Below are 13,106 nucleotides of genomic sequence, written 5' to 3'. Positions count from 1 at the left end.
CTAGATTGCAGGTACAAGCGCCCAAAATGGGTTTTCTCAAGAGGGTGGCTGGTGTCTTCCTGACACTGTGTGGCTCTATTGTTTATTTCTTCAGAAAGTAGGTCATGTTTTTTTTGTTTTTTTTTTCCAGGAAGCTCACCATGGTGGTCATCAGTGGAATAAGTGAGAATCCAGAATACTTACCAAAGTAAGATTAAACATACTGTTTACACACATACCACTATATTTTTTTATTTTTAAATTAGCTAACAATTTAAAGATCAACAAGCCACTGACACATAAGTTCAAATTTGATTCATTCAATAAATAATTTGTCTTAAATCCACTAGCCATTTTCATATTATACCAACATTTGCAGCATCATGAGCCTTCTTGGTAAGGTTACTAAGAAAGCTCAGCCTAGAGTTGTTTTATTCTCCCCAAAAGATGTTTTATTTTTACAAAAGCTCTCAACAATCTCAAAACAATGTGAAATCCTGCAGGGACTGATAAATTCTATGAGGCTTCTTTTTCAGTCTGTGCCTCCTTAGCTTCCACTGTTGCACTTACCTTCAAGCCTATTATAAGACCTTTTATAAGCAGCTAGCTAAGCATTTCATTTTCCATCTAGTGGTTTACTTCCAAAATGTGTTTTGCCCTACCATCTATTTTACTGACATGCATTTCTGAATTGGGCGGCAAGAACAAAACTACATCATTGTTGTTGCTTTTGTTTAACAGTGCAGCTTATCTTACTTAAAAGGTTTCAATTTGTATTGTACTCCCAACAGAACAGCTATGTTAAGCAAGATTGTGGTAGATCCAGTAAACTGACCTGAAATAACTGGAACATCCTAATGATTCATTTCCCCTTGCTGGTTTTGTTCCTCTGTCTGTTTCTTACCAGATCTACTACAGCACCCTTCACCAGTAGCATCACTGTAAGCCTCACAGAATACAGCACTGACTACCCTGAGGATAACTTCGGGAGGTGTATGTATGAGCGTTATGGGGCCCATTTTATTCCCACCCTCTACGCCAGTTTCTTCCTCCTGGGCCTTCTGGGTAACTCTTTGGTCATCTGGGTCATTGCTTGTGGCGTGTGTCTCCGCAGCATGACCGACGTGTGCCTCCTAAACTTGGCTGTTGCTGACCTTCTCTTGGTGTGTACCCTTCCCTTCCTAGCCCACCAAGCCCGGGACCAGTGGCTGTTTGGGGATGCTATGTGCAAAGCGGTCCTTGGTATTTATAATATTGGTTTTTACAGTGGGATCTTTTTCATCACTCTAATGAGCATTGACCGGTACTTGGCTATAGTACAGGCCATTTACGCTATGAGAGTACGGACAAGGTCCTTTGGAATGATCGCAGCGGCTGTTACATGGGTGGCTGGATTTTTGGCTTCTTTCCCTGAAATGATCTTCCTCAAAGAGCAGCCTGTTGTGAATATTAATGGGACTCAGTTTTTCTGCTACCCTGTATATCCCACAGCAACTTCGAATGACAACACCACTTCATCCAACCCTCACATCTGGAGCATCTTCAGCCTTTTTAAAATGAACTTTTTGGGTCTATTTGTCCCGATAGTCATCATGGGTTTCTGCTACTCACAGATTGTCTGGAGGCTGCTATACAGCCCGTCATCCAAGAAACAAGCCATCCGTTTAGTGCTCATAGTGGTAGTAGTTTTCTTCTGCTGCTGGATCCCCTACAACATTGCATCCTTCTTCAAAGCACTGGAGCTATTGCACATCTATACAGAATGTGAAAGCAGCAAAGCCATCAGATTGGCTTTACAAGTCACTGAGGCCATTGCCTATTCTCACAGCTGCCTCAACCCCATCCTGTATGTGTTTGTTGGGGAGAAGTTCAGGAGGCACCTGCTAAGGTTGATAAACAGGGCTCCCTGCAGGCTGTGTCAGATGGTCTGCATACCCCAGGACAGAATCAATGGGTCAGTCTACTCACCGACCACCAACCTGGGCGAGAGGAGCACTGCTGTGTAAAGTGTGTTCCATAGACTGTGTAAAGGTGGGTTGTTATTTCTGTCCGTCTGTGTGGTCATCTTCACAATGAGGAAATTTCTTGTGAAGTCAAAAAGTACAGTTGAGAAGCAATTATTGCTAATTCTGACTTCTTATGGGTTATTTTAGGACTTCAGTTCATTTTTCACTCACAATTGGCTTTAGGTTGATTTTGAGTTTTGGAAATGTAAGAATATGACAAAATACATACAAGACACAAGCCTGAATCTTAAATCCTATGGTATGATTTTGTAATAGAGTATCATGCAAACACAGTGTAGCCGTGTATAAAAGGTATATATATATATATATATATATATATACTGTATATATATAAAGTCAGTAGACTACATAAGAATGTACAATGGAAATGTACTGTAAATATGGTTCCGGATAGACAAGATCTTTAACAGAGTTGATGAAGCAGATTGTATCTGAGAAGGACCCCGATAAGGACTACTCAACGGAGATTGTATCTACAATTTTAAAGATCAGAAATAGTCCTGAAATAAATTTTGTCTTCTCTTTTTTTGGGGGGGACAAACTCAGATGCTGACTAGTTCCTTGCAAGACAAACACCAGTAAGAGAAGTGAAACACATAGCTAAACATGGCTAATTGCAACAACAAAAAAAGCAAAGCTTTTGCAAGTATTGCAAGTTTCAAAGCATCTGTAATAGCAGATTTGCACCTCACCTCAACCTAGAGAAAACCACAACATGATAGAAAGCGGAAGTATATGTTATCAGTTTAATCTTTGCAGTCTCTGTGCACGAATTTGCATTTTGCTGTCAAATTTTGGAACTATCTCTGCAAAATTTCTAATGAGATTAATCAGCATTTCACGAAAACAAGTCATTTTCAAATCATTATACTCTATATTCTATCATGCAGACTGACTAGCCAAGTGGATATTATGCATACCATATCCTAACTACCACATCCTTGGTTTGATTCAAGTTGGCCACCTTTGTTGCATGACATCCCCCCTCCCCCACACTCTCAAGGCATTTCCTTACTTTCCTTACGTCAGTAAAGCAAACCATAATTTCCAGATGGGGCACTTTCAAAATTTTCATTGGCTGAATTTAGAACTACAAAAATGAATCGATTTGTTGTCAACTGTTACAGTAATAACCACCTATTTTGATAATGGAGTAATTGGTTGGAGTCAAATCTTTGTCAATCTTTTTAAAAAATTATCTGATTAACTTAAATGTGAATATTATCTATAGTTTCTTCACTCCTATATGACGGTAAACTGAATTTCTTTGAGTTGTTGACAAAACAAGACATTTGAGGCCGTCACCTTGAGCTTTTTGGAAGAAAGTGGTCAACATTTTTGACCATTTCTGTCATTTTATAGACCAAACAACTAATCGATTAATAGAGTAAATAATCAACAGATTAATCGACAATGAAAATAATCGTTAATTGCAGCCATTGCTGAATTACATCATACAATATTTCCAGTATTTTTCACCTTTATTTATTTATTCAGGGGGAGTACACTGAGAGCAATGCTCTCCTAATCACATTCACACAGTTACACATTCATACCTGGAAGCTGCCCAGTACAACCACAGTCTGATCTGCTGGCCACTGAGCAGCTCCACTGGAGCAGTTGGGGTTAAGGGACTTGCTCAAGGGCACCGTAGTGGTGGTGATGAGTGTGGATTTTCACTTTCCCCTCCCAGATTTTATCCTGCCGTTCTGGGGATTGAACCGGTGACTTACTGTTTATTATCAAGGCTAAAACGGTATCTTAACTGATTATTATTTGTTTAAATGTTTATGTATATATTCTATTCTAAAGAGAAGCATCATATTGTAGCATCTGTTTTTTTTGTCACAGCAATCATGCTGATATATATATGCATGTGCCAACACATGCATATATTTTTGTAATGTTGAAGTTATGTTTAATGTGTCATATTATTTTAAATAAAATATTATAAAAAAAACAAATAAATATTCTGAGATGTTGCTATTGTATTTTTTTTTTTTACATGAATCTCCATTTGAGGATTATATTTTGACCCTTTTTTAAACTTTATCCACAAGATTTTCTTTCTAACTACTGCAGGCTTGTGACATCAGTTCTCTGGACTCTAGTCTCATTCATGAGGATGCACTTGTAATGATAAGAAATCTAACAATTAATTGAGCAGATTATGAATCTATTTGGAGTGACTCACTGGTAATATTGCTTGGGGATTTGCAGCCTGTTATGATCAATTATACAACCGATTTCCTCAATGTAGCCTCGCAAGAATTAGTCAAAAAAGAGAAAAACCTCGACAATTCAAAAAAATAGCAGACAATACCGAATTGCGTAAACAAGCAATATTAAGCCACATGATAAATCAACAGTAGAATAAAGTACAATACAAACTGCAGTTTCACTCACACACACACACACACACACACACACACACACACACACACACACACACACACACACACACACACACACACACACACACACACACAGCTTAGCAACATTAACGTTCTCCTCTGCAGAGATTTACAACCATAGATATTTAACATAATGATGCAGTTGTTTAGAGAATTTTTGTAGCCTACTGTTTCCAAACTGCTCCGGCCTATATGTGACTCCCAAAAAACTTGGCATTTCACCCGAAAGGCATGTCTTGAAGGACACAGCCGTTGTTGTTAGAACTCGCAGCATTGCATGCTAGCTAGTCTCGTCTCCGCTTCAATGAGCCGTGACGATCAGCCCACGCTTTGTGAGTTTGTACTTTAAGGTTATATGCAGTGTTGTAATGTTTACTGTACTTAAGTAGAATTTTTACGTATCTGTACTTTACTTCATTATTTATATTTCTGGAAACTTTTACTTCACTACATTTCCCCTAAGCATCTTAGTTACTCGTTACTCCAAAATAAAATCAGAAGAAATTTATTACACTGAAAAAAAGGAAGTTTGGCGAATCATTGCTCCTAAATTGCCAAGATAATGCACGCTCCATTCCAGTTGGTGATGTGATGCCTGTTTGTGGCCAAGCGGCAAAAAAAAAAAAAAACATAGGCAAAAACTAAAGAAGAAGAGGAGGAAGCATAATGACTGATAGTGTCATGGAAGCACCTGGTGCAGGCTCCGACGCCATGGTAACAGACGATGACCATCCCGACGACAGTGGTGATGAAGATAATGTTACACACCTTTGGCCATAAAGTTCATAATCAAAGTTTTTAAGTTTTTTTTTACTTTTACTTCTAATACTTAAGTACATTTAATATCAGAACATTGCTATGGATACTTAAGTACTGTTAATATCAGATACTTTAAGACTTTTACTCAAGTAATATTCTAAAAGGAAACTTTAACTTCTACCAAAGTCATTTTCTGGTAAGATACTTGTACTCTTACTCAAGTATTGCTTTTGAGTACTTTATACAAGACTGGTTATATGACAACGTGAGTGCACCCCCTGAATGCAGAACAAAAGTCCTGAATTATTTTGGTATGATTGCTTCAATACAAACAATACACTCCTCAGCTGTAGACACACACACACACACACACACAGCTTAGCAACATTAACGTTCTCCTCTGCAGAGATTTACAACCATAGATATTTAAAAGTGGTTACAACCACAACTATCACAGTAAGTTTGCCTGTTACCCATCTGTCTGAATGTCATTCTGTGGGTCTGCACCGCAAAGTCCTCCTCAAGCTGCTCTACCTTCTTACTTACAAACTTCAGCATTTCAGGGTGTGTTTTTGATTCGCTAAACTTAGCGTGCATTAAACTGGTGTTTACTGTTATTAAGGTTGCTGTCACATGCAACTTTTTATTTCTAACCTACCTTTGCCGAGGTACAATAATGCTAACCTTGACCTATGATGCAATTGTTTAGTGCATTTTTGTAGCCTACTGTTCACAAACTGCTCCGGCCTATAGGTGACTCCCTAAAAACTTGGTATTTCACCCGAAGGGCATGTCTTGAAGGACGCAGCAGTGGTTGTGGCTAGAACTCTCAGCATTGCGTGCTAGCTAGTCTCGTCTCCGCTTCAATGAACCGTGATTATCAGCCCATGCTTTGCGCGTTCGTACTTTAACGTTATGATAACGTGAGTGCACCACCTGAATGCAGAACAAAAATGAATTATTTTGGTATGATTGCTTCCCTCTCTGCTCCTCTGAACAGTTGGGTTTCTACAGTGGGACATTGTTTGTCACCCTAATGAGCAGTGTTGGTCATCTTACTTTAAAAAAGTAATTAGTTACAGTTACAAATTACTTCTCCCAAAAAGTAATTGAGTTAGTAACTCAGTTTCACATTGTAAAAGTAATTAGTTACTCAGCAAAGTAACTGTGACGTTATTTTTTATGTTCTATAACGATATTACGTTCTATAACATCTTTAACGTCAAAGATATTTATATTAACTGATTTATGTGTTCAGCTCGGCCTTGGTCACCTGTTGCTGAACCGAAAAATCGAGCATTGCTTGTTTTAACAGAGTGGCTCTGTCTCCTTCGCTGGAGCTCACGCTAGCTACATTTGGGCTTGGGGTTGGGTTAGCAGCAGCAACAAGTGTCATGTTTGCATGTGTTGATGTGAGGGGCTTCATAGATTCAAGTTGCTTGAGGCAGATGTGTTATTGTACGCATTTTCAGCTATCCACGTGTATGCCTACGCTGTATACAGCTGATGTAAACATACCCACCACGTGGCCTCGCCACGTTGCGTGTTACTATCTGTACTATTGCGAGAACAACGTCACACGCCTGTTAAAAAAAAAAAAATGGTTGGGTTTAGGAAAAGAACACAGGGAAAGGCTTTAGTAACAAAACAGTGACAAAAACACGGAAAATAACGACAAAAACACGCTTAGGAAAACAATAAATGTTTGGGTTTAGGAAAGAAACATTGGGTAAGGCTTATTAAAAAAAAAAAAAAAAAAAAAAAAAAGAAAACTGGGCTATGTGCTGACTAGGTACTTCTGCCAGAGCAGAGGGACTTTCAGCCAAAGAGACACCACAGACACTTCCAACACACCCGTAAAATCAGATTATAAAGAATGATAAACACATCTTGCTACAAAGATGGAAAAGTGTGTGTGTGTGTGTGTGTGTGTGTGTTTTCTAAAAGCTGTAAAAGTGTACTATGGATTGGTTTGAACAAGTGAATGTTTAGTCTATAGAATCTTATGAACACATTACTTCAAATCATGTAATTCAAAGTATATTTAAAACTTGTGAAAATATATTGTTTTTGTAAAATAAAGAAAGTAAACTTGATTGCCTTTTTCTTTTTTATAGTAAGTGAGAAAAATTGATCTGTAAGTTTAAACCATTCTGGCATGAGTGTGTAATCTTACAAATGTGACATCTTGACACAGCATTGCATCACTTTTATCAATAATACACACCCATGTACTGGTAAAAGATATACCATAAAACCCCTTGATATGCTGTACTATCACACATGTATATGAAATGTCTGGTTTGTTTTTTGTCGGCCAAACAAAAAAAACTAAAGATTTGTAAATTTGACTACAAAACTGTTATATGTGCACAAACGATGGACTATGCCGTTGAAAAACAATCTACAGGTGACCACGCCTTTACAGAATCATTAAGTTGTAACAATGGGAAATGACATTATCAAGAATTATGATTGTTAGGGAGACAGGCCGGTACAGCCCAATCCGGTTGGGGAGAGTTCTAGCCCGACCAGGCTCCTCTCCTTAACCTGTCTCCCTTAATTATGCTGTTCTAGTTTTAGACTGCCGGGGGACTTCCTTTGACACACTGAGCTTCTATCTCCTCTCTCTTTCCATCTGTGTGCTTCCATGTTCCAGAAATGCTTGTTACTAACCTAGTTACTAACTGCAGCCTGTTGCCGTGGTCCTGCTACGCGCCCTGCTATGCCCCGTTATACCCGCTACGCTCTGCAGTGCCCTACTACGTCCTGCTGCGTCCTACTACGCCCTGCAGTGCTCGGCTACGCCCTGCTGTGCTCTGCTATGTCCTGTGACGCCCTGCTATACCCTGCTACATCCTGTGACACCCTGCAGTGCCCTGCTACGCCATGAACTACTACAACAACTATTTCTAGTCACTAATCCATTATCTTTATTATGACTATTATTGCCACTGTTCATCACACCCCCAACCGGGACCGTCAGACACCGCCTACCAAGAGCCTGGGTCTGTCCGAGGTTTCTTCTTGAGAGGGAGTTTTTCCTCGCCACTGTCGCACTGAATGCTTGCTCTTGGGGGGAATTACTGGAATTGTAAATAAATTATAGAGTGTGGTCTAGACCTACTCTATCTGTAAATGAGATAACTCTTGTTATTAATTGATAGTATAAATACAATTGAATTGAATTATAAAGCTTATGATTTAGAGGCATAGGTCTTTAATGACGGAGATGCAAGCATGCAAAAACACCAACATGTTTACTTCTCTGCTTACAAAGACATTTATTAAATGTGCTACAGTTACAAGTATTAAACACTACAATAACAACATTTTACAAACAAGACAAGGAAAAGGAGGAAAAGGGAAAACTGATACACCAAGCTATGGCTATGAATGACTAGGAATGTTACAGCTATCTATTGGTAGGTTGGTATGAGAGACCTGATAAACAGATGAAATGACTGTTGCGTGGTGCGTTCTTTTTGTCCACCGAAGTCGATCTACGAGTCGTTTTCTGGAGTTACGAACCGGAAGTTGCAAAAAGAACGTCCCCGAGGTCATATATACGACTCGTCAAGTCGTCTGAACTCAGAGGACCCCGAGCTCACTTTCAAAGATGGATACGTCGTGCATCACACGTAGTAAACATTGTGGTTTTCGACAATTTTAAGCACTTTTGTCGTAACCAAATGAAGAAGTCGTACACATAGCACTGTATACTGCTACCTATAGGTATGTCGCTACAGTCTTATGAGTTAAATACCACCTAATTAGTTATTTTGTAGCCTGTGCAGCTGAAATTGGCTAGAGACGCTCGGTTGCTATATGACAACAATGGATTTAAGCCGAGTCTTGAGCAGAAAGCAGAGCAGTAACGTAATTTTCATGTATCAAACTGGGAAATATATTTGTGTAATATGTCAATAACTGGGTGAAAAGAATCCTAAATGTTACTAAAAATATTACAAAAATCCATCTGTTCGTATTGTGTGACAAAAAGAACGCAACAACCCGCGGTTATTAGTTTTTCGACATGGATGTGACATCACACACAAGCTACTAATCGTGATTACAAGACAAAAACCACGCACCATTACCTGAGAAGCAGCAAGTCAAATCAACAGCTACAACAGCTTAGTTCTGAATTGCCAAATTGAAGAAACAAAATATAAAAGGCACCAGGGTTTAAGCAAGTTGATGAGGTTTTTGTAGAAATACAGGCTTCTCCTTGGGGTGGCTTCTCATTGACAATGAAGTTAGATGTGCTGGGGTGAGAAGCTGGAGTGTTGATCTGATTAGTAAATCGGTTGGTCCGGATTTTAAAAATTCCCATTGGAAGAGAGCTCCTGGTTTAATCTCTCCTAGTTTCTTAACTCATGACTCATTCATCTCCTAATTTCCAAATCACAACTTCAAACTAGCAAAGAGCAAGCTTCCACCCAGAGTGGCAAAAGGGCAGGAAGACAAAACATAAGGCAAAAACCAAAACAAAAGAGCAGCAAGCGAAAAACCAAGGCTAGAAAGCATAGTTTCTCAGATAAGAGATTATTTTAAAATTTCAGTCTGCCCACCCAGAAGGTTCATCCTGGCCAATCACAGGGATTTGAGAGTGTAGGGGAAGGGTGGGAGTCAATCCTCCCCTCCTGTCCATGGACAGGCAGGTTTAAGTCCTGAAGTTACTCTAGTTAGCACCTCTAAATCTGAGGCCATGGTTCTCAGCACGCTTCACCGCACAGTTGTGACGAAAAGAGAGCTGAGCTGGAAGGCACAACTCTCAATCTATTGGTCATGACCGAAATAACTAGATTGCAGGTACAAGTGCCCAAAATGGGTTTTCTCAAGAGGGTGACTGCCGTCTTCCTGAGACAGGGTGAGAAGCTCAGTCATCTGTGAGGAACTCGGACTACAGCCGCTGTTCCTTTGTGTCGAAAGGAGCCAGTTGAGTAGTGATGGGTCGTTTGCGGATGAGTCGGCTCTAAGAGCCGGCTCTTGTAGGTGAACGACGGGAGCTGGCTCGCATATCCGAAGAGTAGACTCTATTTTTAAAAATAGCCTATAGAAATTAAATCATTATGTAATAATGAAATAATGAGTGAATTTAATTTTATTTAAAATAATTGACTAATTCAAAGAACAAAAAAATAATTATATAGGCACACATTAGTTTTGACTGTCTGATCAGCCTCACATTCTGTTCCTGTCAATCATACACAAGGTGTCAACCAATTATACGGCATTGAGGGAGGGGCCACACACACACACGAGAGGACAGAGGAGAGGAAAAACAGCTCTGAAAACAAAACAAAAGCAGGAAAATGGGTCGGAAGCACAGCAGCATTTGGAATCATAGAATTTGCCAAAACAAAATCTCATATAAAGCCGGTTCTACGCACAACCTACACCGGCATATGCAATAAATGCATTTTTAAAGAAATTGTGAGATATTGTGAGTATGACTTCATTTAATAATTTAATTAGAATCTATTAGAACACCTATCATAGTCAAAACATAAATTTTTTTAAAGAGCCGTTAGTGAGCTCCTTTCAGTGAGCTGAGTCAAACGAGCCGGCTCATGAAAAAGAGCCGGAATGCCCATCACTACAGTTGAGGCATCTGGTAAAGATTACCCCTGGGCACCTCACTAGGAAGGAGAATTTTTCTGGCATCTAGGAACTCATAATATACTGGATTGCTGTATAACTGGTTTACATGTATGTGGCACTGGACTTTCAGCTCTCGACTTTTTAATTTAAGATATACTCAAAAAGGTTTTTTTATTTTTCCAGGAAGCTCGCCATGGCTACATACATCCCTGCTGTTGTTGCTTTCAGTGGAATAAGTAAGAATCCAAAAGACTTAGTCTTAGACTAAGTCAAGCTGCGCTTTTTCAGTTATCCTTGATTTCTTTATTCTACTTTTGTGCAACAGGCCCCGGATCTGTGTGGCTATAGTGTTTATTTCTTCAGAAAGTAGGTCATGTTTTTTTTTTTTTTCTTTTCAGGAAGCTCGCCATGGCTACAACCATCCCTGCTGTTGTTGCTTTCAGTGGAATAAGTGAGAATCCAAAAGACTTACCAAGGTAAGCTTGAACTACAGTTTTCCACACATACCACTATATTTTGTTCTTTAATGCTTAAATCACTTTGTCATAAACTGTATGAGGCTTTATTTTCAGTCTGTGCCTCCTTAGCTTCCACTGTTGCACTTTCCTTCAAGCCTAGTATAAGACCTTTTATAAGCAGCTAGCTAAGCATTTCAGTTTCAATCTAGTAGTTTACTTCCAATATGTATTTTGACCTACCATCTATTTTACTGACATGCATTTCTGAATTGGGCTGCAAGAACAAAACTACATTATTTGTGTTGCTTTTGTTTAACAGTGCAGCTTATCTTACTTAACATGTTTCAATTTGTATTGTACTCCCAACAGCTATGTTAAGCAAGATTGTGGTAGCTGACCTGAAATAACTGGAACATCCTAATGATTCATTGCCCCTTGCTGGTTTTGTTCCTCTGTCTGTTTCTTACCAGATCTACTACAGCACCCTTCACCAGTAGCATCACTGTAAGCCTCCCAGAATACTACAGTTACTATGACTACCCTGAGGATGACTTCGGGAGGTGTGTGTATGAGCGTTATGGGGCCCATTTTATTCCCACCCTCTACGCCAGTTTCTTCCTCCTGGGCCTTCTGGGTAACTCTTTGGTCATCTGGGTCATTGCTTGTGGCGTGCGTCTCCGCAGCATGACCGACGTGTGCCTCCTAAACTTGGCTGTTGCTGACCTTCTCTTGGTGTGTACCCTTCCCTTCCTAGCCCACCAAGCCCGGGACCAGTGGCTGTTTGGGGATGCTATGTGCAAAGCGGTCCTTGGTATTCATAATATTGGTTTTTACAGTGGGATCTTTTTCATCACTCTAATGAGCATTGACCGGTACTTGGCTATAGTACAGGCCATTTACGCTATGAGAGTACAGACAAGGTCCTTTGGAATGATCGCAGCGGCTGTTACATGGGTGGCTGGATTTTTGGCTTCTTTCCCTGAAATGATCTTCCTCAAAGAGCAGCCTGTTGTGAATATTAATGGGACTCAGTTTTTCTGCTACCCTGTATATCCCACAGCAACTTCGAATGACGACACCATTTCATCCAACCCTCACATCTGGAGCATCTTCAGCCTTTTTAAAATGAACTTTTTGGGTCTATTTGTCCCGATAGTCATCATGGGTTTCTGCTACTCACAGATTGTCTGGAGGCTGCTATACAGCCCATCATCCAAGAAACAAGCCATCCGTTTAGTGCTCATAGTGGTAGTAGTTTTCTTCTGCTGCTGGATCCCCTACAACATTGCATCCTTCTTCAAAGCACTGGAGCTATTGCACATCTATACAGAATGTGAAAGCAGCAAAGCCATCAGATTGGCTTTACAAGTCACTGAGGTCATTGCCTATTCTCACAGCTGCCTCAACCCCATCCTGTATGTGTTTGTTAGGGAGAAGTTCAAGAGGCACCTGCTAAGGTTGATAAACAGGGCTCCCTGCAGGCTGTGTCAGATGGTCAAAGTCTGCATACCCCAGGACAGAATCAATTGGTCAGTCTACTCACAGACCACCAGCCTGGACGAGAGGAGCACTGCTGTGTAAAGTGTGTTCCATAGACTGTATAAAGGTGGGTTGTTATTTCTGTCTGTGTGGTCATCTCCACAATGAGGGAATTTCTTGTGAAGTCAAATAGTGAAGTTGAGAAACAATTATTGCTGACTTCTTATGGGCTATTTTAGGACTTCAGATCATTTTTCATTCACAATTGGCTTTAGGTTGATTTTGAGTTTTGGAAATTAAAGAATATGACAAAATACATACAAGACACAAGCCTGAATCTTAAATCCTATGTTATGATTTTCTAATAATAACATGCAAACACA

The 13,106-nt window shown here is 39.8% G+C and overlaps 2 protein-coding genes across 2 annotated transcripts; both read left to right on the top strand.

Annotated features, from left to right (window-relative positions):
* Positions 1 to 959: 959 nt before the first annotated feature.
* LOC114557790 (C-C chemokine receptor type 3-like) lies at positions 960 to 1,985 on the top strand. Its single transcript, XM_028581444.1, has one exon. The coding sequence runs from the start codon at positions 975 to 977 to the stop codon at positions 1,983 to 1,985; it is 1,011 nt and encodes a 336-aa protein (XP_028437245.1). The 5' UTR covers positions 960 to 974.
* Positions 1,986 to 10,956: 8,971 nt separating this feature from the next.
* Positions 10,957 to 12,899, top strand: LOC114557767 (C-C chemokine receptor type 1-like). The gene is made up of 3 exons (XM_028581423.1): positions 10,957 to 11,022; positions 11,185 to 11,262; positions 11,715 to 12,899. The coding sequence occupies exons 2-3, from the start codon at positions 11,195 to 11,197 to the stop codon at positions 12,823 to 12,825; spliced, it is 1,179 nt and encodes a 392-aa protein (XP_028437224.1). The 5' UTR covers positions 10,957 to 11,022; positions 11,185 to 11,194; the 3' UTR covers positions 12,826 to 12,899.
* Positions 12,900 to 13,106: the final 207 nt, after the last annotated feature.

The sequence above is a fragment of the Perca flavescens genome, chromosome 6 (assembly GCF_004354835.1).
Source record: "Perca flavescens isolate YP-PL-M2 chromosome 6, PFLA_1.0, whole genome shotgun sequence".
NCBI lineage: Eukaryota > Metazoa > Chordata > Actinopteri > Perciformes > Percidae > Perca > Perca flavescens.
Note: the sequence above shows the minus strand (reverse complement) of the source record. Positions and strands in the feature narration are given on the sequence as shown.

Coding starts and splice junctions, on each gene's coding strand:
- LOC114557790 (XM_028581444.1), top strand. CDS start 975: ATGTATGAGCGTTATGGGGCCCATTTTATTCCCACCCTCTACGCCAGT.
- LOC114557767 (XM_028581423.1), top strand. CDS start 11,195: ATGGCTACAACCATCCCTGCTGTTGTTGCTTTCAGTGGAATAAGTGAG. Junction 11,263..11,714: donor AATCCAAAAGACTTACCAAG/GTAAGCTTGAAC, acceptor GTTTCTTACCAG/ATCTACTACAGCACCCTTCA.